Source organism: Mesoplodon mirus (assembly GCF_964341445.2).
Source record: "Mesoplodon mirus genome assembly, chromosome: 18".
Lineage (NCBI taxonomy): Eukaryota > Metazoa > Chordata > Mammalia > Artiodactyla > Ziphiidae > Mesoplodon > Mesoplodon mirus.
The window spans coordinates 56645001-56669274 of NC_138994.1; the positions used below are offsets into that span (position 1 = coordinate 56645001).

The 24274-nt window shown below is 51.3% G+C and overlaps 1 protein-coding gene across 2 annotated transcripts in view; it reads right to left on the reverse strand.

Annotated features, from left to right (window-relative positions):
- The window catches only part of ASIC2 (acid sensing ion channel subunit 2), a gene marked incomplete at its 5' end in the record, with an annotated part of 989736 nt that overhangs the window by 221273 nt on the left and 744189 nt on the right, over window positions 1–24274 (reverse strand). The window contains one exon of one of the 2 annotated variants that reach the window (XM_082603152.1): window positions 18118–18908. The exons of the other annotated variant lie outside the window; for it this stretch is intronic. Within the exon in view, the coding sequence (XP_082459278.1) occupies window positions 18118–18828 (711 nt within the window). Of the gene's footprint in view, window positions 1–18117; window positions 18909–24274 lie in introns of those variants that run through there. 2 annotated transcript variants of the gene reach the window in all.

The window sequence follows — 24274 nt, forward strand, 5'->3', positions numbered from 1 at the left end:
AGAGATATGGGGATATATGTATATGTATAGCTGATTCACTTTGTTATAAAGCAGAAACTAACACACTATTATAAAGCAATTATACTCTAATAAAGATGTTAAAAAATAAAATAAAATAAAAACACCCAGTTAAGAAATTGCCCCCGAGTCTGCACATTTTCATCTTGGCAATGCAGGAGAGGGGACAGCTTTTAAATTACAATCCGTGGTCACATTTTACGATTGCTGAAGGGGAAAGAAAATAAAAGCTTAGGGTGAGTTTAAGAGGACTTTTTGCTTGGTTAAAGAAAAAAATCACAAAATTAAAAGAGTGGAAAAAAATAAATTACTAGTGACTGTTTTTACTGCATGAGCTTACAAGCTGGAGTGGAGAATTAAAAAGTTATATAGCTGGGATTGCTAACCATGACTTATCACAGACAAATCCTCCATATTTATAGCTTTTTCCTCTTTTTCCATCTCAAGATAGTAAGCAATCCCCTGATATAGGGTTGTCTCTCTCTGCCTGGGAACCCTGGAGGCTGTGTGTGCTTAGCAGAGCTGTCAAGGCTGAGAACACGGCTAGGATTTGGTTGTTTACTGTCTTGCTGCCTTCAGGGGATCACTCCCTTGACCACTCAACACTCACTGGGGGCGGGGGTGGGTGGGTAGAGTGCTCCTGTGTGTCAGAGCCCAGGGAGGAGGAGAAGGAAGGCTCTAAAGAAGTAGAACAGGAACAGCCAAGGCTCTATACCAGAATCTGTTCTCTCAACACATTTAGTTCTCACAACCGCAAATACCACCAAAATCCCCATTTCACAGATGGAGAAACTGAGGCCCAGAGATATAAAACAACTTGTTCAAGTCATGTACAGTGAATTGCCTCTCAAGTTCTCAGTCCTTGAAGGGTTTAAAAACAAGCAGGGGAGGGGCTCCCCTGGTGGCGCAGTGGTTGAGAATCTGCCTGCTAATGCAGCCCTGGTCTGGGAGGATACCACATGCTGCGGAGCAGCTGGGCCCGTAAGCCACAACTACTGAGCCTGCGCGTCTGAAGCTTGTGCTCCACAATAAGAGAGGCCGCGATAGTGAGAGGCCCGCACACTGCGATGAAGAGTGGGCCCCGCTTGCCACAACTAGAGAAAGCCCTCGCACAGAAATGAAGACCCAACACAGCAAAAATAAATAAATTAATTAAAAACAAGTAGGAGAAAAGGCAGAAAAGAAGAATAAGAGAAATAACTGAGGGAGGAAGGGAAGAAAGAAGAAAATATTAATTGAGCATCTGCTTTGTGCCAGGCTCCATCTGGCTATCTTTTTTCCTCCTTACTCTGTGGAAATGGGTGGTATTCGTGTCCATTTTATAGATAAGGAAACCGAGGCACAGAACAATTCATAAAGTAGTCCAAGTTAGTTTGGAAGCTGCATTGCTGGGATGTGAACTGATGTCTTTCTGGTTCTGTTCTTCCTGGCTGAACGGCCTTGGGGAAGTTACCTGACCCTGTCGAGCCTCTGTCTCCTTATCTAGGAAACAGGAATGGTATTCTCCACTCCCTGGCCGCCCTCTCAAGCACTGGATGGGAAAGCCCCCCGGAAAGCAGATGGCACTGCAAAACAAAGTCTGGTCCAACACCCTGCTTGCAGGGGGTCAAAGGAGGGCTGTTCTCTCATCATCTAGGGATGAGGGGATTGAGGCCAGGGAGCTCCAGAGATGACACAAGAGAGACTGAAGCTGGGCCTCCTGCTTCCTGGTGGGGTTCTCCCATATTCACTGGTAAGAAGGAAACTGAATGGGGAAAAGGTCAGACATGAACAGGTATATATAATTGCCAGAAAAATCTAAACATGGAAACGAGTGACCCTGGATCTCAGGGTCACTGACTTGTTGCCTTTTTCGATGACACAGTCTCCTAGAGCGTTCTGCCCATCCTAAGGAAGACTGCACAGGTGAGTTAGTACAGAGACTCTCAGCTCCTGCTAAAACATACCTGTGTCTGGGCTCTACTTCAAGTCCATGAAATGGGAATCACTGGGGATTGAGTTAGGAGCATTAGTAATTTTTTTTAATTAAACATTTCCCCCAGCTGATTCTCATGTGCAGCCAGAGTTGAGAAATACTGATTTATGATCTTTATTTTCCAGATGGGGACCAGAGGTTCAGAGAGGGACGGCTAAGGGCCCAGGGTTGCTCAGCAGTCAGCGGCAGAGTGCAGACTCTATTCTCGTGGTTCCCAGCTTGGGACCCTTCACTCGGGTCCTAGAGACCAGACCATCCTAGTGTCCCCACAAACTCCCCTCGCCCCTTTAGCATTTCACGTCCCAAGAGAGGCCTGGGCATTTGGGAGGCCTGAAAAGGATCATAACCCACAAGGCTGCACCTGGGCTGGTCTACACCCTGCAAGATGAAGTGGGGAACTGAGGCAATTATCTAATGTATTAGCTAGCCGTCCCTGCGGCACTCCTGTAAGCCAAAGTAATAAATACAAAATGGTAATTTCTCTCTAGAAGACTGGCTCCAGCCTACCACTCAATTCCCCTCCCACCCAGAAGTCATATACCACTGCCTGCTTGTCCTTTCCTGCACGGGGCGGCAGTAACTCAGAGTTATTTAAATATCTTGGGCCAAATTTGCTTTTCAAAACCTAAATCATCCAATAACCTCAGTTCTCCTCTGCAGCTTACTTGTCTGGCCGGAGCAGATTCTTCTAGCCTTTAATGGAAAGTATTATAATAACGATGCCTTACAGGTTTTATTAATGAGTACCAGTGGCTAACATCTTCTTTGTGTATGTTGTAGACTAGCATTGGCTAGTCTTCCCTGGAAAGGGAAGATTTAAGTCGTAGCTGAGACTTGGCCTCTTACCAGCTTTGTGACCTTGAGCGAGTCACTCTACTTACCTAAGATTTGCAATTTTTTAACTTTCCCTTAGAGTTGTAGTGCAAATCCCCATGGAGAATGGACATGACACTGCTTGCGTAGACTCCAGTAAGTATCTTTCATGCATGTTACAGTATCTCCAGGCCTCAAAGGCTGTGTGCAGCCCAGGGAAAGAAGGACCCACTTCTTCCCAGCTTGGAGGCATGGGAAAGGTGAGAAGATGATAAAGCTGAGTCCAGAAGGATAAGAGCTTTCTAAAAAGACAAGGGGTTTGCAGGACATCCAGACCAAGGCAAGGGCACATGCAAAAGCTTTGGCGAACATGGCAGATAAACGGAAACAGTTCAACACGGCAGAATGCATGATGTATAGAAGGTGAGAGTTTGGAGCGTACCTGGTGCTTGGCCTTATCTTGCAATGGGGAACCACGGGATAACTTTGAGCAGGACAGATTCTCAGAATAAAGATAACAAATGGCTGGCCCAGTTTTTCAGCACTAAACTGGAGAGGCCATGGAGGGCATACTGCCTGTTGTCTGGTTACAGGATATATAACAAGGGCGAGGAGATTGAATTGATGGCTTAGAATGGATTTGCTCTGATATCCTTAGAGCCTGGCTTAGTGTCTGGTATACAGAAGGCATTCAATAAGTGTGTGAATGAGTAGATGAATCTGAGAGTCAGTGAAAGAACAGAAGAGGGAGTAAAGGAATGAATGACTTAAGTAACAAACGAGGGTATGAATGAGTGAATCAAATGAATAGTCCAAGGCGTGGTCTGGAAGCAGCCTTCGCAATTCTAACTGGCGGCCTTGTAGCAACAAAAGCCCAGGCTTCTGGCTGCATTACCTAGAAATGCCCTATTACTGGAACGACTCCCTCAAATTGAAGGCTTCTCCCCCTCAAGAGCAACATGCTGCACAAAGACAAAGGCTGATGGCTGTGATCAAGCGAGAGGCTGTCCTTCCTGGACTCACGCCTCTCAGGACGCGTCCACTGACATCCACAAAATCAGGAAAGGGTGCAGAAACACCTCGCGTCGGCTCATCCTCACAGGGAGCTCATTTGGGAGGCAGGTGACTCTACTGTCATTTCTCCATTTACACGGCCTCCCTAAATGCCTAGTCATTTCAGCATCATATAAAGACAAAGAAAAGAGTTATGCTTGATAGAGACCTACCCATCGCCGTGCTGTCTGCATTTCTAAGCAGCAGCAGTAGCAGCCTGAGGTCTAGGCTGGAAGAAGCAGCTTCGCTTCTCAGGGGCAGGATTCAGGACAAGGTAGTCCCTTCCGGAGCTCTCTCTAAAAGGGATAATTGTTGTAACACAGACTAAAGTGTCAGGGCTGATAACGCACTCAAGTCTGTCTGGGACCAGAGGCCCTTCTTTCTCTTACTCCAGGCTGAGTTTTCCTCCTGCCTTGTAGATCCTTGCTATTCAAAATGTGAGCTGTGCCCCAGCAGCATTGGCCTTACTTGGGAGCTTGTCAGAAATGCAGAATCTCAGGCCCCACCTACTGAACCAGAACCTGCATCTTAGCAATATCCACAGGGGACTCTCATGCACGTGAAAGTTACTGAAGATTGAGCCTCTTTACCTGCAGGGGACACAGACACCTCCAAGCCAAGGATTCAATTACTTGACCAGGTTTCACAAAACCCTCCAGGGAAGACTTCCCCCAGGAGGTGGCAGTGACATTGAGACTTGCCGAAGGCCACAGATGTGGTCTCCTTGTTTTGACTCATCACCACAGGCAGGGGGAAGTACCAGCGTAGGAGTCAGAACTCCTTAGTGACCTTGGGCAAGTCAATTCTCCTCCATGAGCCTTAGTTGCCCCATCTGTAAAATGGGAACAGCACTGTTTGCTTTTCTGTCACATGGTTATCATGAAGACGAACAGAGGTGAAAGATTTGCAAGCTCTCTCTGAAACACAAAGCCAGGCAAAGGAGCCTGTTTTCAGTGTGGACAACCAGCCATCCTGACGGAACATTTTAGAGGCTGTAGAAGGAAAATCCATATGAATGTCAAAGGTATAAGACCTTGCCCTCATGAAAATTCATCAGCAGAGGAACGTAGTGATAATTAACCAGGATGTAGCCCTCCAAAGAAAGAGCCTGGCCACGTCGGTCTCATGGAACTGTCCTCTGACAGGGATTTGCGATTGGATTCTTGGAACTGCAGGGTTTTTCCACTCACTTGGAGTTATTTTTTAAAGGAGAGTTCAGCCTAAGGGCCTAAGGCTACATTACATTAGCATTCCGGTGATCACTATTTCCAGACCGGCTAGAATCAGTTGTTCTCTTACATTTTGTGGGTGAGAGAGGTGGCTACATTTTGGAAGGAGCCGGATGTGCCCACAGTAAAGAAAAAAAAAGCAGGTGACTTGAGCTACGGGAGCTGAATTTCCAGTGTTGGAGGAAGGAGGCAGGTCGCCCTTCCCCAGCCTTTAGCTTGCTGGTCCCTCTGTTGGGATGCTGTTCCAGGATCCCTGCCCTCTCATCTCCCAGTCTCAGCGAAGATGTCATCTCCCCAGAAAATCACTCCTTCCCTGCCGCTCTCCATCATGTGCCCTTCAGTTTTTGCCTTCACAGCATTTATTAATATTGGAAACAGTCTTGCTCATTTATCTGTTTATTTGTATACTATCTGTTCCATGCCCCACCCCCCTGGCCCCAAACACAGAATGTTTTCCTAACATCCTCAATCACCTGGGGTTCTATGTTCAGAAGAGATTGCTGGACCTCTCCCCCATAAATTCTGATTCAGCAGTTCTGGGTTGGGGCCAGGGATTTTTTTGGGTTTTTTTGCGGTACGCGGGCCTCTCACTGTTGTGGCCTCTCCCGTTGCGGAGCACAGGCTCCGGACGCGCAGGCTCAGCGGCCATGGCTCTCGGGTCCAGCCGCTCCATAGCATGTGGGATCCTCCCGGACCGGGGCATGAACCCGTGTCCCCTGCATCATTGGCAGGCGGACTCTCAACCACTGTGCCACCAGGGAAGCCCGGGGCCAGGGATTTTGAAACCAGCCCTCTCAATGATTCTGATCTTCATGGAGATCATTCACAAGTGCCAGAATGTGAGCTCCAAGATGGAAGGGCCATATCCATGTCCCTCTGTGCCCTGCATCTGGCATGATGCCCCCTACAAGCGGGCTCTGGCCACCTTTTCATGGAATGAATTAATGAATGACCAAACGAGTCACATATAATTTGGTGGTACCAATCCTTGGTCCCATTTTGGCAATTCGGTATTCAGACGGAGCACCTGTTACCCATGAGGAATGGCAGTAGGTGCTGGGACAGCCAAAAGATGGAGCCGGGCACGGCCGCTGCCCTCAGGGAGGTGACAGTCTGATGAGGGGAAACTGAGTTTATGGAGGATTACAATAAAAGACCGAGAAAGGAAAGGACCATAAGAGGGTCATAAACAGTGAGTGTCAGAGGGTCAAAAGGATGGGACACTGCTTTCCAGATGTTTATGTGGAGAAGTGGTGGGAGATGACTTCAGAAGAGATGGGATTTTTTTCAGACAGTGCTTTCATTGTGCTTCACGTGTCTGTTATAAATCATATACACACGTGGTTAAAAATATTCAAACCACAGAAAAAGGTGCAGAATGAGAAGCCAGGCTCCTTCCCACCCGCCCTGCCCCATCCTTCTTGTCTTCTCAGAGGCAGCCCATCATCAGACCTCGTGCACCCTTCCCGGCATACTCTGTGCATGTCTAAGTCCACAGCTGGATAGAACAGAGTGGGCTGATGAGGCAGAGATAGCAGATCAGGGGTCCAGGGGAAGAGAACCACCTAAGGAAGGAGTTGGAGGAAGTTGGAAAATTCCTTGAAAAATACTGACAGCTCTTAAGTGACTTGGCTTTGTGACTCAGGGCCATGAACCCCTGACTCCAGGAGGGTGGGAAGAGGGAGGTCAGACAAGGTCATAGGTAGTTTCCCACATCATTGGCTGGCTAAGCTTCTTGGAGCATGGGGCAGGGCAGGGGAGGGGCGGGGGTGGGAGTGAGGCAGCCAGGGGTCAATATAAATTAAATATTGAAAATGCTCTCCTTTAAGAGCATGAGATGCAGGTTCTCATCACCACTTCTCCCATTAACCTTATGAGCCCTGGTTTCCTCATCTGTAAAATGGGTACAACAGGACTGTACTGAGAGTACTGTCATGAGGGTTGAAGAAACAAATGTGAGGCACAGAGCCTGATGCAGAGGAGGTCCTCCTCCATCCGACTCCGCTCCCCCTTGTCCCACCTCCTGGCATCAACCATTATACGCAACTTGCCAGAAACGCCTTTGCAGAGGCCTCCCTCAGCTGACCCCAGCTCCGTCATTTATTTATAAATGTCACTTTGGGCGAGCTTCCGGTTGTTCCCTGAGCCTCCACTCCCTCATCACTGCATTGGTGGTGTCACAGCAAGAAGAGCTATGATGACGTTCCAGACCCCTGGCACACAGGGGTGCCTACGTAGGGCCTGCCTGATCCCTTCTCTCCTTAGCATCACAGCCCACCTAACTCAGCTCCTCGGCCACGGCCAGAGGGGTGGCGCTCTTGCCTCTCCAAAGACCTGGTAAAAGAGGATTAGAGCCTGAGACACCCACCCCAGGCCAGAAGTTTTAAAAACAAAACTTACTTGGATGTGAAAACTGCAGTCGTGTTTCCTTGGCTGGTTAAAATATTTGATGCTCATCGAATATTCAACAACAACCAAGAAAGGTTCTCACTCCGTGTACTGTCGAAAATGTAATGTAATTATAGTGATGTTAAATATCCCCAGCTGTTCTGAGATATGTGAATCTTAAATCAAGCCTGTCTCTACACATCCTGGGGTTGCAGCTGGAGACTCACACCAAGGACCAGATCAAGGCAGAGCTGGGGAAGTTCAGGCAAGAACTCTGGGCTAGCGTCTCCAAGCTTGTTTGCTAGATCTGGGCTTCATCGCAACATCGGTATAAGGACCCACAACTCGGGCTACTGGCGGCATCGCCAAAGAAAGCCATGCTCCTCGACAGGGCTGTGCAAACTGGCAGTTCATAAGCATCTATCCAAATAGTCTTTCAAACCCATGTACAGGGAGCATCAAGAGATACTGTAAAATAAACGGTAATAAAGCGAATAAACACAGGTCACTCTAGAGCCTTTGAGGTGCTTCTGTAAATCAAATTCTTGCCATAATTTGCTCTGTGAGACTGTGCTGAGCAGCAGAATCAAGCCTCATCTGCTTTCCTGGGCAGTAGGCTTAGATTTATGGACGTGAGTTCACAGTGGATGACCGCGCCATTTCAAAGTGGGAAAATAATTTCCGTTAGGAGGGGTTCCAAGAGAAGATTAAACCCTTCTACTTCCAGAGATCAGAGTATCACCAACTGCCAGATCAGATATGCCATTGGAATCCGAAGGGGATGGCCAGCATACATATTTTGGAAGAGAAGTTCTCAGAGGCTGTGATATATTGTAAAAGCTTAAGCACAAATATCCTCAGAGTCTATTTCAAGCTTCCCAGTGGCTCAACATGACTTGAGCCACTCAATATCCCTCTCTGATTTTTAATTGGGGTCAGGGGACTAAAGAAACCCTAAAAGGCTCTGACCTACCCATAAAGGTGTGAAATGAACACTACATAATTGTTCCTGGCTAGAATTGTGACAATATATAGAAGGCCACACTATTCTTCCAGGGCCTGGAAGTCTTTCTGGAAGGAAGTGAGAGGGGTCATCGTAATAATGACGATGAAGATGATAGTGATGGCTCACGTTTATTTAGCACTTACGCATCTGTGCTTTTACGTTAAAGAGAGTAAGGACGACTCTTTCTGTATTTACACTCAGTTTTTATCCACCAGGACTAGACCACAGCTGGCTTTCAAGAAGTCATTTTCGAATGGATTACTACATTATCTTTAAGTTTCACAGCAACCCTGCAAGGAAGGTATGATCTCTGCGTTACAAATAAGGAAACAGGGTCTCAGTGAAGGTAGTCAAACCCCCAGCAGCCACCCTGATAATCCCAGGCAGACCTGGGATTTGAACTTGAGTCTGATTCCTGAAGCCACATTCTTCCTACTCCTCCTACTTTTTCTAGTTTTACTCCTTTCTAGTTGCTGGGGTCCAAATTCCCAAGCTGGCATGAATGTTAAGCATGGATAAAATACTCCCACATTGACTATTTTTGAACCAAGCTACGTTTGTTACGGATTCTTTAATTTTCTTTTTTTTCTTTTTTTTTTTTTTTTTTTTTTTGTGGTATGGTGGGCCTCTCACTGTTGTGGCCTCTCCCATTACGGAGCACAGGCTCCAGACGCGCAGGCTCAGAGGCCATGGCTCATGGGCCCAGCCGCTCGCGGCATGTGGGATCTTCCCGGACCGGGGCATGAACCTGTGTCCCCTGCATCGGCAGGCAGACTCTCAACCACTGCACCACCAGGGAAGCCCAGATTCTTTAATTTCTTGGTTTTAGGACAGACCCTGATCCTAACCTACACAGCCTGGTTCACAATGTGGGGTCAGGTGTAATAGAGAGTGTTTTGTACCACAAATGAGGCTTGTATTAGTTTTCTGTTGCTGCTGTAACAAATTACCACCATCTTAGTAGCTTCAAACAACACAAATTAATTAGCTTATCGTTCTAGAGGTCAGAAGGCTAAAATCAAGGTGTTGGCAAGGCTGCATTCCTTTTGGAAGTTTCGGGGAAGAATGTGTTTTCTTGCCTTTCCCAGCTTCTAGAGGCCACCTGCTTTCCTTGACTCGTGACCCCTTCCTGCATCTCAAAGCCATCAACGTAGTGTCTTCAAATCTCTCTCTGACTCTCTGGCCTCTGCTTCCATGGTTACATATTCTCTGACTGACCCTCCTGCCTCTCTGTTACAAGGACGCTTGTGATTACATTGGGCCCACTAGATGATCCAGGATAATCTTTGCATCTCAAAGTCCTTATTTTAATCACATTTGCAAAGTCCCTTTTTGCCATGTAAGGTAATGTGTTCACAGGTTCTGGGGATGAGGACGTGGACATCTTTGAGGGGCCATTATTCAGCCTACCACATGGCCTTTCCAATTTGGTTTGATTGACACTCTAGCTGGCCCCATGGCCCCTCTATGGACCCTTCTCTGGTGTGGCACTGACCCCGGAATGATGATGCCCCTGCTATGCACATCCTCCTGGGTTCACTGGGGCATCCAGTACTCCTCCCCCAGGTGCCCTTCCTTGCTCCATTCCAGCATGCCCATTCCATGTGCATTCTTACAGACCTAGTAGGTCAGATATGACCAAGAGACCCCTTTGGATCCCTCCTTCTCAGCATTCATGGAGCCCGTAGCCTTGCCCCTCAAACTGTGGTCCATGGACCAGCAGCATCTGCATCATCTGCAAGCTTATTAGAAATGTAAATCTCAGGCCCCATTGCAGACCTACCAAATCAGGATCTTTGCTATGGGCCCAGGAATCTGGGTATGCTAAAGTTTAGGAAGCATAGGCCTAGAGGCTTCTCCATTCATCCATGGCCAATTGGAATATGCTGGAACAGACCTCTCTGGGAAGGAGGGCAGGCCTCTGGGCAGAGATAAAGAAGGAACCCGACACCTGTTCTCAGCAGCCAGTTTTAGCACTGATTCTTTTCTGCAAGGCACTCAGAAGCCCATTGCTTTTCTCCTAAGAAAATTTTTCAGGGCAGGTGAAATCCCCTCAAGTCCACCCTGACCAGGAACAGGGGAGCTGGGGGAAGAAGAGGTATATGGGAGCCATAGAAGACCTGCATTCAAACTCTGGCTGTTTTCTGTTCCTGTGCCATGTGACCCTGGGCAAGTCACTCCCCTCTCTGAAGTTAGGCAGGCAATAGAGTGCGATAATCACCCTCCGTTGCTGCAAGGATAAAAATGAGATGGTAATGTATATTATGCAATCCTATCCAGCTATAATCACGAAGACTCTGCTAATTAGAAATGCAGGTTCATTTGGCCAAAGCTACACAGGGATTTCTTTGTAGGAACAACTGTGACGTAGGGCAAAGGGTGTTGACTTTGGAACCTAAGATCAGGGTCTGTGTCTGTGACCTTGGGCAAGTTATTGAACCATCTCACTTTCCTTATCTATATCAGGGAAAGGAGAATACTTTCCTGGCTGGTCCGTTGTCGGGCTGGAATAAAATAATGAATGTAAAAGGACCTGGCAGAGAGTATGAGCTCAATAAATGTGTGTGGAACCAGAGGAAACAATTTACTAAGCAAATCAGTAGTATAAACAGTGGTGTCCGGGGAGATATTTGACATGCTCAGGAGAACAAACTTCCCCAGTATGTTCACGGCCTTTATTTGTTTTACCAACAATTCATGTTCCAACTATGCGTGACTCATCTATTTGTTCGTTAGCAAAGGTCTGAGTTGGATCTCAATTTGGCAACATCTCCTTAGTCAGGACTTCAAAGTTATCCATGTCCTTGAGTGAATGGAAATGGGAATTTGATCAGGTTATGGCTGCGTTAATATGTTTGCATAACTCCTAAGTTCCCCGTCATAAACCTATTTCCACAGGTCCATCATGGATCCTGTACTCCTAGGAATGGCTTTTCCTTCTCAGGGTGGCAGGTCTTGGAACCCAGGATGACTTCTAGGGGCTGCATCAACTTGCAGCGAAAGAAACTTCCAGTGAAGGCTTGAAAGACTGCGTTGGATACCCTTTATGGAAACGTTTGTTCTCACCAGCGTCTCTCAGAGTTGGCAGAATGATGTCATCGAAAATAATATCGGCTTTGGAGCTGGACCGATCTTTGGTTTAATCTTGACTCTGCTGCCCCCGAGCTGTGACTTTGTACCTCCCTGAGCCTCAGTTTCCTCATCTGTAAAATGGGCTCCATAACACCCATTCAATTCTGGTGAAATTGATGTGACTGTTTACGTAACAGGTGCCCTATACAAATCCTGGGCTAGAATCTGTCCCCATTTCCTGCATGATGGGCAGCTCCTTTTAAAAATGGCCTGGTTATTCCTCCAGCCCTTCTCAGTTGGGCAGACATCTGATGGATGTCTTCATGATGGGCCACAGTGGCTCCCAAAGAGCCACTATCAGAATCAGCCTGACATGGGTCCATTTGGATATCTGCAGACCTGAGCAGAGTTGACATTTGATTCCCTAAACTAATTTCCCGGAAGTCACATAACCTGGGGAGGTCTTTTCATGTTCCTTGTGTAAATGTCTATTTAATCACCGCCCTGTCTCTAGCACTCCAATAAGTTGTACATTTCCCCCTTAATCACTGTTTCAGCTCCGCAAAGAAAAGAAGTGGTTGGCTGAAGAGCTTGGGCCATCTGCAGTAGTTAAGCCCTATTTTCCCCTGATCACTCATTTGGACGGAGAACTTTTCAGCTAAGTCCCATTGGTCATTTGGCTCGTGCCCTCATTTCACAGAGGAAGATGCTGAGGTCAAAGTCACATAGCAGGTCAGGGTGGAACTGAGGCTGTACTGGTCTTCCCAGCAAAGCCCCTGCCCCATCAGTGCTGCTTTTTCCTCATCCAGCTGTGCAGCTGTGCCTTTCTGGTGGTGAGGATTTGGGTTCAAATCGCAGCTTTGCTACCTGCTGGCTCTGTGACTTTTCAGCTGACTACAGAACTGCCCTGAGCTGAAGGTCCCCCATCTGCCAAATGGGGATGATTACAGAACCTTTTAGGGTGGGGCTTCCCTGGTGGCGCAATGGTTGAGAGCCCGCCTGCCGATGCAGGGGACACGGGTTCGTGCCCCGGTCCGGGAAGATCCCACATGCCGCGGAGCGGCTGGGCCCGTGAGCCATGGCCGCTGAGCCTGCGCGTCCGGAGCCTGTGCTCCGCAACGGGAGAGGCCATGACAGTGAGAGGCCCGCGTACCGCAAAAAAAAAAAAAAAAAAAAAAAAAAAAAACCTTTTAGGGTGATTGCGAGAATTGAGATGGCATGAAACGTGCCCAGCCCGAGGCTGGCACATCACAGACACCCAGTGCTATTTGCCTTCATCCTTCCCTGGAAACACTCACTGCTAGTAATATTAACAGAAATAGCTCACATTTATTGAGTCCGTACTGGGGTGCCAGAAACCATTCTAATCACTTGACGCTCATTTACTCCTCTTTCTCTAAAGGCAAAGGTATCTTTCTAGCCTCCCTAACGCCATCCATCCTCACAACTACTGCACTGCCTGGCCTAGCACCACTTCAGTGGAATTTGCTGATTTTAAACAATATGTTGCTGAAGTGATTTCTTGTTTTCTGTGGCTGGCTCACAGCAGCCAGCCTGCTTCCTGTGACAAAGTGTGAGGAAATCAAATGCTGTTTCCTTGGCCTTTAGTACATAGGACTAGTCTAAAATCTGCACTCAGGGTTGACCCCCTGCTGATGGGGATAGACAACGAGGGCAGGGTTCAGGGAAGTGTGGAATTCTCCTGATGGAGTTAGGAATGGGGTGGGGGTGACAGCTGGCAGGTGCGGTGGGACATAGATAAGATCTCCCTCTGCAGTGTGACAGCCAGTAGCGAAAGAAGTCAGAGCTTTTGCTACAAAGTTTAAAAACTTAGTTTGGCCTCCAGATGTCCATCACATCTTTGCCTTATTATCCCCCAACTCAGCTCACCCAGCGCCCCCGACTCCCACCTCTGCCCACTGCCTTGAACTCCTCTCAGCCCTAGAAAGGAGGTGTCCAATCTCATCGTTTCATGTCTCTGATCTCCTCATTCGCACATGCTGCCCCCTCCCCGGGAAGTCCCCTTTCTCTCCTTCTCTATCTTGTAATTCCTATCGATCCCTCCAGACTCAGCTCAGATGTCACCTCCTCCAAGAAGCCTTCAGAGGTCCCCAGTCTGAACTGGGTACTCCTCTGAGCCCACGCAGCACCTCTGCCCTCCTGGCCTCTGCTGATGTATCTCTTTCCTCAACAATACTGCAAATTCATGGAGGACACATACCACGCCTTATTTAATTTTACATCCCCAGCAGCTAGTTCAGAGCTTGACATACAGTTGACACTCAGTATACACTGGGTGATGGCATGAGACGAACCAGGAAATGAGCATATCCCCACTCAGGTAAGTGGCCATGATAATGGATGATAATTATATTGATCATAATTAATAACTGCTACCACGAGATACAAAGACTGTCGATCTCTTTATTCAAATTATAACAAGAGCTCTTGAATATTGAGCACCTATGCTGTCCAGGCAGGGGCCGGTCACTGCATACATGTTATCTTCTTCCCAGCTCTCAGGGGCTCAGAGAGCGAAGCACCTGCCCGAGGCACATGGCTAGAAAGAGGCAGAACCGAAGCCTTAAACTGAGGTCCGCCTGACGCTTCCCCTGACCCGTGCCTCCTCCCAGAGGGCGTCACTGCTCCTTATTTTTGGACCTGATTGGCCTCTTCGTGCCTGTCCCCAGACCCTCAGTCCCTCTTCCGAAGCCCCACACCCAGATAGACTGGCCTCACGGTCCTGCCTCCTGCCCAGTGGGAAGGCTGCTCTCCTCCGCCCCCAGGAAAACCCCGAGTGGCCAGTGTGCAGAGCCCAAGGTCCATGGCTGATGCCAGGAAAACCAAGCGGGCATTCAGAAGCGGAGCTGCTTTGTCTGACCGCTGAGTGATTAACCCTTGCACGGCTGTGACAAACATACAGAGGAGCTGCAAACAAATACATCCTGAACGGCCTGCAGACTAAAATGCGACTCTCACCCCTGCCCGACACTGTGCTCTCCCCTGCCAGGTTTATTTCCAGACCATGAGACCAACCGGATGGAAGGAGACTTGGGGCACATCTCCCCACTGGTCCCCCTGGAAGCCCACTCCTCACCTGTGGCCCTCAGGGCTTGGAAACTTCAGGTGTCTGGGGAGCGCTTGGTGTCCTGCGCCTCACTCTCCCTTTCTGTCCCCAAAAGGAATAAATGCCCCCAAATTGCCTGGGCCTTTCCTCATTAGAAATGCATGCCACTTGTGTTCCCTGGAGAAATTAATCCAGGAGTCTTGGAGGACAACAAGGAGTCTTGGGGTTACCTGGGGAAGGTCTTCATTCCCCAGATCTTTCCTTAGCACTTACACTACATCGGGCTCTGTGTTGGGGGCCGGAGATGGCAGGGAAATCAGATCTGATTCCCACTCAAGTCCAGAGGGGGAGACACACAGACCAGGAGGTGTGGTGACACGCATACATGTGAGGACTGACACCTAAACAGAAGGTAGAGGGCAAAAAGAGGAAGGCATCAGTTGTTTGGTGATGAGGGGAAGTGGTGGGTAGTCAGGAAAGGCTCCAAAGCAGCAGGAACCTCAGGGCTGGACGATGGAGGATGACGAGGTATCCCCAGGCAGACAAAGCAGCAGGGTGGGGCGGGGTGCACTTAGGGTAGCAGAGGAAGGCAGAGAGAGGCCTGAGGAGTGGGGGTCCAGCTGCTGTCAGCCGTTTGGCAGAGCTTGATATGTGGTGCCAGAGAGGGTGTGGCCAGAGGGCGGGCTCAGGTATAAGGCCTGAGGAACTTGGACCTCATCCCCAGGACAAGTGAGTCACTGAAGGGTTTTAAGAAATGGGGTGCTATGCTTTGAGTGGACCTTTAGAAAGACTGCTCTGACTATAGTGCCGAGGGTGGATGCAGAGGGCAGGGAGCACTGAGCTGCAGGCCAAAGACCAGTTAGGAGGCTGGTGCCTCCTAACTCCGAAGAGCTCCCTCCTCTCTATATGTATGTAAACACACACATACCCCTATATACAAATACAGGCACAGCTGATGTGGTGTATATACCATTGTTATCTCTGCTAGATGGAGTAGGAAACTAAAGAACAGAGAGGTTAAGTCACTTGTCCAAGGGCACACAGAAAGTGGTAGTCTCAGGATTTGAACCACCAGTTCAGCTTGAGCGTTCATGCTCTTAACCACTACACTATCGTGTCACTCCATCAAAGATGACCAAGGATTGGGACAGGGTAGCATTGTTAAAGGAAAGTATTCCTGATGGGCCCACTCTATATTAGGGGATCCTCCGAAATAGCTTTTGGCTTCCATGGATAGAGGGGGTGCAGCCTTTAATTCTGAGGCCTCTGGGAAAAAAGTACAGCATGAAATGTGAAGGAGCTGGAAACTCCCAGGACAGGGCCATGAGATGAAGCCACTAGGGGTCACTTGAGTCCCCAGGAACACATACCTTTGGGGAATGGAGGTAATACTTTCGCTTCGGTGGGTGTGGGCCTGCAAATTCTTCAGACACAGGAAGGCAGGGTACAGGGCGGTCAGAGAAGGCTGTGCCCCAGTGAGAAGAACCCTGCTTTCGTCAACTCACAGCCATTCCTTCCAGGGAGGCTGAGGTCAGGTGACTCCTGCAGGTGCTACGTGCTCTGTAGGCCCCGTAACATGTGGCCGAGGCTATGACGGCCTGGGGCAGTCCCACTTTCCACCCTCCCAGCCATGCTCCCAGAAGGGATAGGATTTGGAGGTGGCTGAGGGCTAGAGGCCTACCCAGGGGTCCTCTGATAGAAGAGAGGTCCAGGATCAGAGGGGAAGGTTCCATGTGGCTTCTGTGTGATACATTTGGTGGTATGCAAAGCTGGACTTTGAGCTTGCTGGCTCTGCACTTTGGACAGCATTTTAGAGCCTCATATCCCTCATCTTTAAAATGGGAATAAAATTCTGCCAAAGCAGGGCTGTGGCGAGTGTCAAAAGTGAATCCTGGCTGTTAGCCCACGATCCACACTTTGGAAAGTCATCGTCAGATGTGCAGAATTTTCCAAGTGTTGTACAGCTTTTGGAGTTGGAGCTGATGGTACTTGAATGTAACACTGAACTTCACTCCAACTCTAGGGGCTGCTAGTTAGTGGTCAGCCAAAGAACAATAAACAATAAGGGATCGCGAACTTCATTCCTTCACCTTTGCGGATGGAACTCAGAATTGTGTTTGAAGTCTGGGCGAAGTCACGTAGAAGCATAGGTTAACAGCACCTCCTGCTTGCTAAGGTGGGGAAACCACAAGGTAGGTATTCTTTAAAAGCCAGCTGAAAAGCTCAGGAAACAAGGGATATTTTGGGAGTGGATAATTCACAGCTACTGTATATATAGGTTTAAAGCAAAGAAAGCAAGGAGGGCAAGACTGAAGCCAGGGTCACCACCCTAGATGAGGACTAGTCCAATCAGCCAATCAGAGGCCTGGCCTAATGGGCATCTGTGCCAACATCTGTTGGAACCAGAGCATCTATTTACCATCCCAGGAAAAGCATCGTCATAGATGAGATTGTGAGGAGTGATGCCTAATGCTGGTAAAATCACCATCAGAGCATTACAAATAAACACACACACCAACATTCCCTGCACTAGTGGAAAAGCCCAACCCCCCCCCCCAAGGGGCATTTACACACGAATGGCTGGACAGGCTCCAGCCACGCTGAGGCTTGGCACCAGAACTCCTCCTAGGCAGACCACACAAGGCAGAAACCTGTCCGGCCCCTGCGTTATCCAGACCCCAGCATGGGGGAACCAACACAGAAAATGGTTTACAAACCCCGAGCACAACTTCTCTTGGCTCCGGAGGTTCACATCATATCTCTGCCATGCTGCTTTCCCCACTGCAGGGCGTTGGTTCCCCGAGACCGGAAGACCCATACTCACACCTTGGGGGGTCAAGGGCCCCAATGGCGCCCGCCACAGCTCAATCCAAAAAGTAGCACGAGGGGTTGCTGCCTCTCCCACCAAACCAGCTACTGCTTCAGCCATGGCTGGTATTCTGGGAGTTTCCTCCAAAGTCCCCCTAGACTGGAAGTGTTTTGGAACTCTCAAGCCATAAGCTGCTTAGGGTCCCAAGCTTGCTTAGGGCCTCTACCCGATTCTCGCAGTGGCCCATTTTTTGAAGAGCTTCCTATTGGTTTTCCCAAAGACAACGAGCCCACACTTAAGACGTGCTTCTCTCTCTTTCCATCCCTTCATCCCAGGCACAGGGGAGCTACCTGGAGCCCTGTGGACCTGGGGGGTGACATGGGGGAGAAGGGGGACTGGTATTCCCGGAGGGGACCATAGCCAGCAAAGCGGAGGGGCTTGGGAGCTGACAGTGCAAGGAGAGAGGCCGGGACAGGGGAGCCAGGCGACTCCTCCTGCAGTGGTGTCCAAGTCCCCACAACCTGGAGAAGACTCGGGGTACCTAAGAGTGGGTTCAGCCTCGGCCTCGTGGGCTGGTGTCACCGCCAGGGGCCTGGGGTCCAGCCCCGGGGGGCGGGGAGAGCCGGCCGGCGGCCTTCCGCCGACTCGGGAGACCGGGGGAGCGGGTCCGCGCGGAGGGCAACTCACGGAGGAGAAGTTGTGCGGGCCGCAGAGCTCGCCGCGGTACTTGCAGGAGAGCAGCATGTCCTCGAGCTGGTGGCCCAGGCGGTCCATGAAGGCGGCGCTGATGCCCTCGAAGTGGCGCGGCGGCAGGAAGAGGCGGAAGTCGGCCAGCTTGCGGAACCACTGGCGGCGCGGCTCGTCCCCCCTCAGCAGCTCGCTGACCAGCGGGCGCGCCGTGCGGTTGGGCAGCAGCAGCCCGAGCCAGTGGCCGGCGTAGTAGAGGTCCCCCTTGGAGAGGCGCGGGAAGCGCAGCGGGTTGTTGTTGCACACGGTGACGGCGGGGAAGGGCAGCTGGCGGCTCCACTCGCGGTGCACCCGCGTGTGCGACGGGAAGCTGAGCCAGTAGAGCAGGCGGTTCGAGGACCAGGACAGCAGCAAGCCGAGGGACGTGCAGAAGGCCAGCACCCACAGCGCCCGTCGCTGGAAAGAGCCTCCCGCCGCCGCACGCCCCGCGCACATGTGCCGCAGCCCGTGCAGTTTAGCGCGGCTCAGCGACGGCCGCCCCCTGCGGGCGACCCCCGGCCCCTGCAGCGCCCGCTCGCGCTCGCGCTCGCCGCCCCGGGGCCGCCCAGCTGCCGCCACCGCCGCCGGCGCCGGCTCCTCGCGGGCCATGCGGAAGCGTCCCGGGCCGGTGAGCGCGGCCGCGGGCCGCCCGGCTCCGCCACTCCGGCTCATTCATTCAGCCCGCGGCTGGCGGCAGCGGCGGCGGCCCCGGCCGGGCGGAGCCGCCATGGGAGTCCGCAGCAGCAGTGGAAGCAGCAGCGGCAGCCGCTGCGCGCAGCCCGCGCCAGGGAAGCGTGCGCCCGAAAGGAGCTCCGGTGGCGCGGCATGCCCGCCCGGCGCCGCCACCGCCGCCTCCGCGGGCGCCCGCCCGGGACCGAGGCCGCCTCGGCCCACCGCCCCTGGCACGGGCCTCCCCGAGCGCCTCCCAGGCTCTCCTGGCCCCGAGTCCTCCTGGCGGACGCCCGACGCCGGCCACTACCTCTGGAGGGGCCCCGCTGGGCGCCGCCTCTCCGGTCCCTGGGCGCTGCGCCCGCCTCCCCTCGTCTTGGATCTCGGGGGACCCTGAGCTGAGTCCCCGCGGCTCCGCCTAACCCCAGCTTTTACGCTGGTCCCGGGAGAGCAGCCACTCGGCCACCAATGCCTGATTCGGACACCCCCAAGGACCCCACCAGCCCGGCCGGTGGCCCGCGGTGCTGGGACACGGGGGAGAAGGCGCCGGGGGACGAGCGCCCCCAGAGGCGCGCGGCGGCTCCTGGCTTGGCGGGTGGGGTGGGTGTGTACAGGGGTGAGCGGTCGCCCAGCTGGCTGCTGCCCTCCTTCCCTTTCCTCCGGGACCCTTCTCACTGCTCCTCGGGCTGCGCTCGGCTGAGACCTGCTAAGGCTCCCCCAAGTCCAGAGCCCGCACCTCGCCTGGGGCTGGGGGCGTCTCAGGGTCCTGCCAGAGGCTGCTGGCCGCTGGGCTCCTTCAAGGGTGCTGGCCAGAGGGAAGTGTCCCTTCTCCCGCGGCTCTCCGAAGTGCCTCGAGTCTCCAGAAAAGCCCGGTCTCGCCGTCCCTTGCCTCTTCTTTTTCCTGCCCCGGTGCTCCAGGAGCTGGGGACCGAGGAGCCCCGGCTACACCTCTCGGGGGTGACCCGGACTCGCTGCTCCGCGCGCCCGGCTCGTCTCGAGACTCCCAGCGTCGCGGCGGCGGCGGCGCTCCTCTCGCGGCTGCCCGGCCCTCCTCGGGCCCCGGGCGAACTTGGGCAGCGGCCGCGCGACGCTGGCGCGGCTGGGCTTCCAGCACCTGCTCCTCAGCTCGCCGGCCCCGCGGCTCCGGGCGGGCGGGGCGGCGGCGGCGGGCGCCGTGCGCTCCCGGAGACGCGGTGCTGACGCGCGCGGCCCCTCCTGGCTGCATTTTACTTCCTGGCCACTGTGGCCGCTGCACACCGAGCGGGAAGCGTTTTGCCGGAGCCGGCGGCGGCGGGGGGATGAGCTGCACAGATGAGCCGCGCTGGCGGGAGAGATGTGGAGTAGAAACGCTGCGTTTATGTGGGCCGCGTGTGCATGAGTGTGAGGACACTTTGGACTGTCGACAACCTGAGCCGCTGTCTAGTGTGGGCATTTGAGCAAGTGTGTGAGTGGGGCGTCATGCACTGAGTGTGGGTGGGATGTGCGTGTGTACGTGTGAACGGGCATTTCTGTGTATCTGGTGAATGTGAGCCTATGTGCAGAGCTGTGGCTCTCTGAATGTGTGTGGTGTGTGTAGAACAGAGTGATGGCTTGTATGCTGTACGTGTGTGTAAGTGTGCATGTAGGCGGTGGGAGGCGTGAACGGGCGTGTTGACGTGTGGGTGGATATCGGGGTTTCTGGATGTGGTGTGTGGTTGGTGTGTTTTGCGTGTGTGTGCTGTGTAAATGAGTATGTGTGTCGGGGTGCTGGGAACAGTCACTGGGTCTCTGGCAGGTTGGGCTCAGTGGGGCAGCCCTGCCCCCTGCCTGTTAGGAACTTCCGGTGTCCTCCAGTCACTTCCCCGGCTGGGTCTGCTGCTCAGCCCTGGCGCAGTCCACCAAGTGCAGCCTTCCTGGGTGGGCGGCAGGGAGGAGGATGACTTCCATGGACAGGAGACTCCATATCTGCCATTCTCATGGCGGGGTTCCTACAGCTGGTTGGCTGATGATGTCACCCTTCCCTCCTGGACAGGCTCAGAGTCTTCCACTAAGCCCTGGGCACTCTTGGACACTTTCATTTAGCTTTTTAAAATATTCTGCCTTGGCGTGTTTGGGAGGATGGGTGAAGCATGCAGTGTACTGCTAACTCCATTTCACACTAGACTTGGGAGGCTAAGTACTTGCCCAAGGTCAAACTGCCCCTAAGTGGTGGATCAGGATTCTACACCCAGGTCCCTGAAGCCCTGGTTCTTTCAACTGCACCACGGGGCCTTGCACTGGGCCAGGCGCCTTGAGGCCAGGGCTGGAGTCTTGCTCCTTGCCTGCCCCGCGTGGTGTATGGTAGGTCTCTTCCTGTATTTCCCAAATAATTGAGTCACTGAGGCCTCACTGGATGGGTAACACCTCCAGCATTATTACTCCCTGGGATAAAGGAGTTTTTGTAGACATTTTCCAGAGAGTAGATTGTGATGGTGGCGGTGAGGGGAGAGACAATGTGAAGGGATCCTGAGGGTGGGAGGGCACCCCAGTGAAGCTGGGAGATTTGGGGTTTGGAGGATTTGAATTTGGGCCTGGAGAGGCATTTCACCCATTTTGTGATGATTTATTAGAGGTGGTCCAGGTAAGTCTGTTGAATGAGCATCAGGTGTCTGAGCGGTGCTGGGTGGGCTTTCCCTCCCCACTGACCTGGAGGGTATATGTCAGCATGGCAGCCCCTGCATCTGGTCTCTGGAGACGGGGATATCTGAGCCACACACACACACACACACACACACACACACACACACACACACACACACTCCTGGAGGCTCTTCTCATTCACCTGGTGAGGAAGCTATAGAAGTTGGGCTTTGCTAAAATTCTGCTTTGGATTCGGTTCCTTGAAAATATCTGTTGCTACCTTTGGGGGGCAGGTTCTGAATCTGCCAGTTTTATGGGGCCTCTAACAAAGGCTCACACACCAGTGCTTCATCCTGGTCCCAGCAGTCCTGAGCTGGTGGCGGGGGGAGGGGAGGGGTGCCACATAGACACATATCCAGACCAAGGTGGGGCGACCTTGTGAGCTCAGTGAAATTACTGATGAAGTAGCCAGGGCAAGCATGTGACATCTTCCAGCATCATAGCCCTGGGATGGCACGAAACTCTGTCTTGTAGAAACCTTTAAGACCTTTTATGTTTCTGATTTGTTCAGCTGTTGTGGGCTTTTTCTTTCCTGGCATTTCCCCCCTTGAAATGTACACATGCTGCTTTTGGTTGCCTAAGTGTCTTCTCTGCCATGGTTTTTACTGTTAATTCTCCAAATGGGTCACTTTTTCAGAGAGAGGAAGGGTATCCTGCATGGGCTTCAGGGGTCTTGGCACAGAAATCCAGAGACAGACCCAGGGAGGCCTAGTGATCCCGAGTGATTCATGGCTTTCTTTTTGGCACATGTATGCGATGCGTTTCCTGCACTGCCTGAAATCCCCCCACCCCTTTCTCGACCAGTACTTTGACCAGCTCTGTGAAGTTCTGCTCTTTCCCCAAATCCCAACTGAAGCATTGCCTCCTAGGTAACTGGATTGACAGCTCCATCATAGCCTTTGTATAGCACCTTGTCACTGTGTGTGTCTAGGCTTTTCTTCTGGACGTGAGCCCTTTGAGGACAGGGACCACATCTCATCCACATTTTTGTCTCTATCTCTCAGCACAGTGCCCTGGCACCTAGATGAAACACACCAAAATGGGGAAGAGAAGAAAGGAACTAAGATTTCTTGACTATCTCTGTATGCCAGGCAACTGTACCAGACACATAAACATATATAATTTCTTATTCCATCCTTGCAGGGGGGTATTTTTGCCCCCTTTTTACAACTGTTGAACCAAGGGCATGGAGAGCAGGAATTGATCTCAGCAATAACTCATTCCAAAGTCCAAGATTTTCCTTCTCCATCATGCTTCTTTGAAAAGTATTATGATAAATAATAACAATAATAATAATATAATAAATGTAGGACTTCCTAATCACTAGGACTTGTTCTAAGTGACTTACATTAAAAACAAGTGTCATAAGCATTCTAAGTGTTTAATCCTCAAAATAATCCTACTAGGCAAATACTGTTATTTTCTCTATTTCAAAGAGGAGGAAGCCTTACCACAGAGAGGTTGAGTTACTCAACCTAAGCCACACAGCTTAAGCAGGAGAGCAGCCTTTCAATGCAGGTAGTCTGGCTCCATCCCCTGTGCTCTCAAACCCTACCCCATACCATCTCTGCCCTCAGAGCTGCACTGACACAACAGCTCGTGTGAATTAGCTTTCCCATTCTTGCAGGCTCACTTGGCCAGAAAAACAAATTCACGAGGCAGTGCATGAGTTGCCCCACGTGACCTATCCACCAAGAAGTGTGAATTTAACATTGTGATTTCCCAATAATAAGCTTTTAAGAAAATTTCCCCTTTCCTGTTTATCTCTAAAACATCTGTCGCTCCACACCTGGAATCCTGGCCTCCTGTGTGATGTTTGGGTGCCAGCCAGCCCACATTCTGGTGGGTGACCACCACCGCCAAATATAAGCTCTTTCTCCCATTAAATGAGTTTGTTGGGCGGGGAGGTCCATTTAGGTCAATGTGATTTTCTGTTTTTATAATCCAGTTGTAGGAGCTGATACTTGTTGGCTTGATCGGGCTTCACTGGGTCCCCTGATAGTCCTGCTTACCCCCAATCCCTACTGCTCAGGGGCTTGGTATTAGAAAGTATCAGAGGTACTACTTAACCCTGCTCTTTGGAATCGCTGCTACACACCCGAACAGCGACAGTCCACCGGTAACTGATTCTATCCCAAAACATCTGGCAGTGTTTAAAGCTTCCTTTCATCAAACTGGAATCAGTCTCTTTGCAAATGTCTCCTAATTTATCCCTGGGGAGCCACACAAAATAAGTTTGATCTTTCTTTCGCGTGGGAACCCATCAAAATACTTTATAGTATCAGAGTATGTCAGTGGTGAAAGGGGCTCTAGTAGTCTGCCTTCTAGCAAAATCTTCAAGAAAGCCTTTCTTCTCCAGGTTAAACACCATCAGTTCCTTCACTTGTTTCTCCTGTACTTTCGGCTCTTGGGATGGGATCGCGGATGTCGATATCTTTAAAATGGTCCCATACCCACTGGTATGAACCCACCAAGCCCTTTACTCTGGACCTGGTCCATCCAGGCCCTGATCTTCCTTCTGATGGTCGTAGGATCTTATCTGCCACACTCCTCCTCCCCTGGGATTTAGTGTATGTGGCGGGTGTGGAGGGGGCAGAGGTGACAGTAACAATGGGCTCTTGGTGTCTTTGCTTAGAATGCCGGGCGCACTTCCTTTTAGGACTCATGGTGATGAGTCAACACTACTTCTAGTCTCAGAGTTCATTGCTCTTAGGGGGCAGGTGTGCTTTTGTGGGTCTGTCTGTGAATGTAAAGAGCTCGTTTTTTCTCCTTCTTTCTCTGTCTTTCTTTT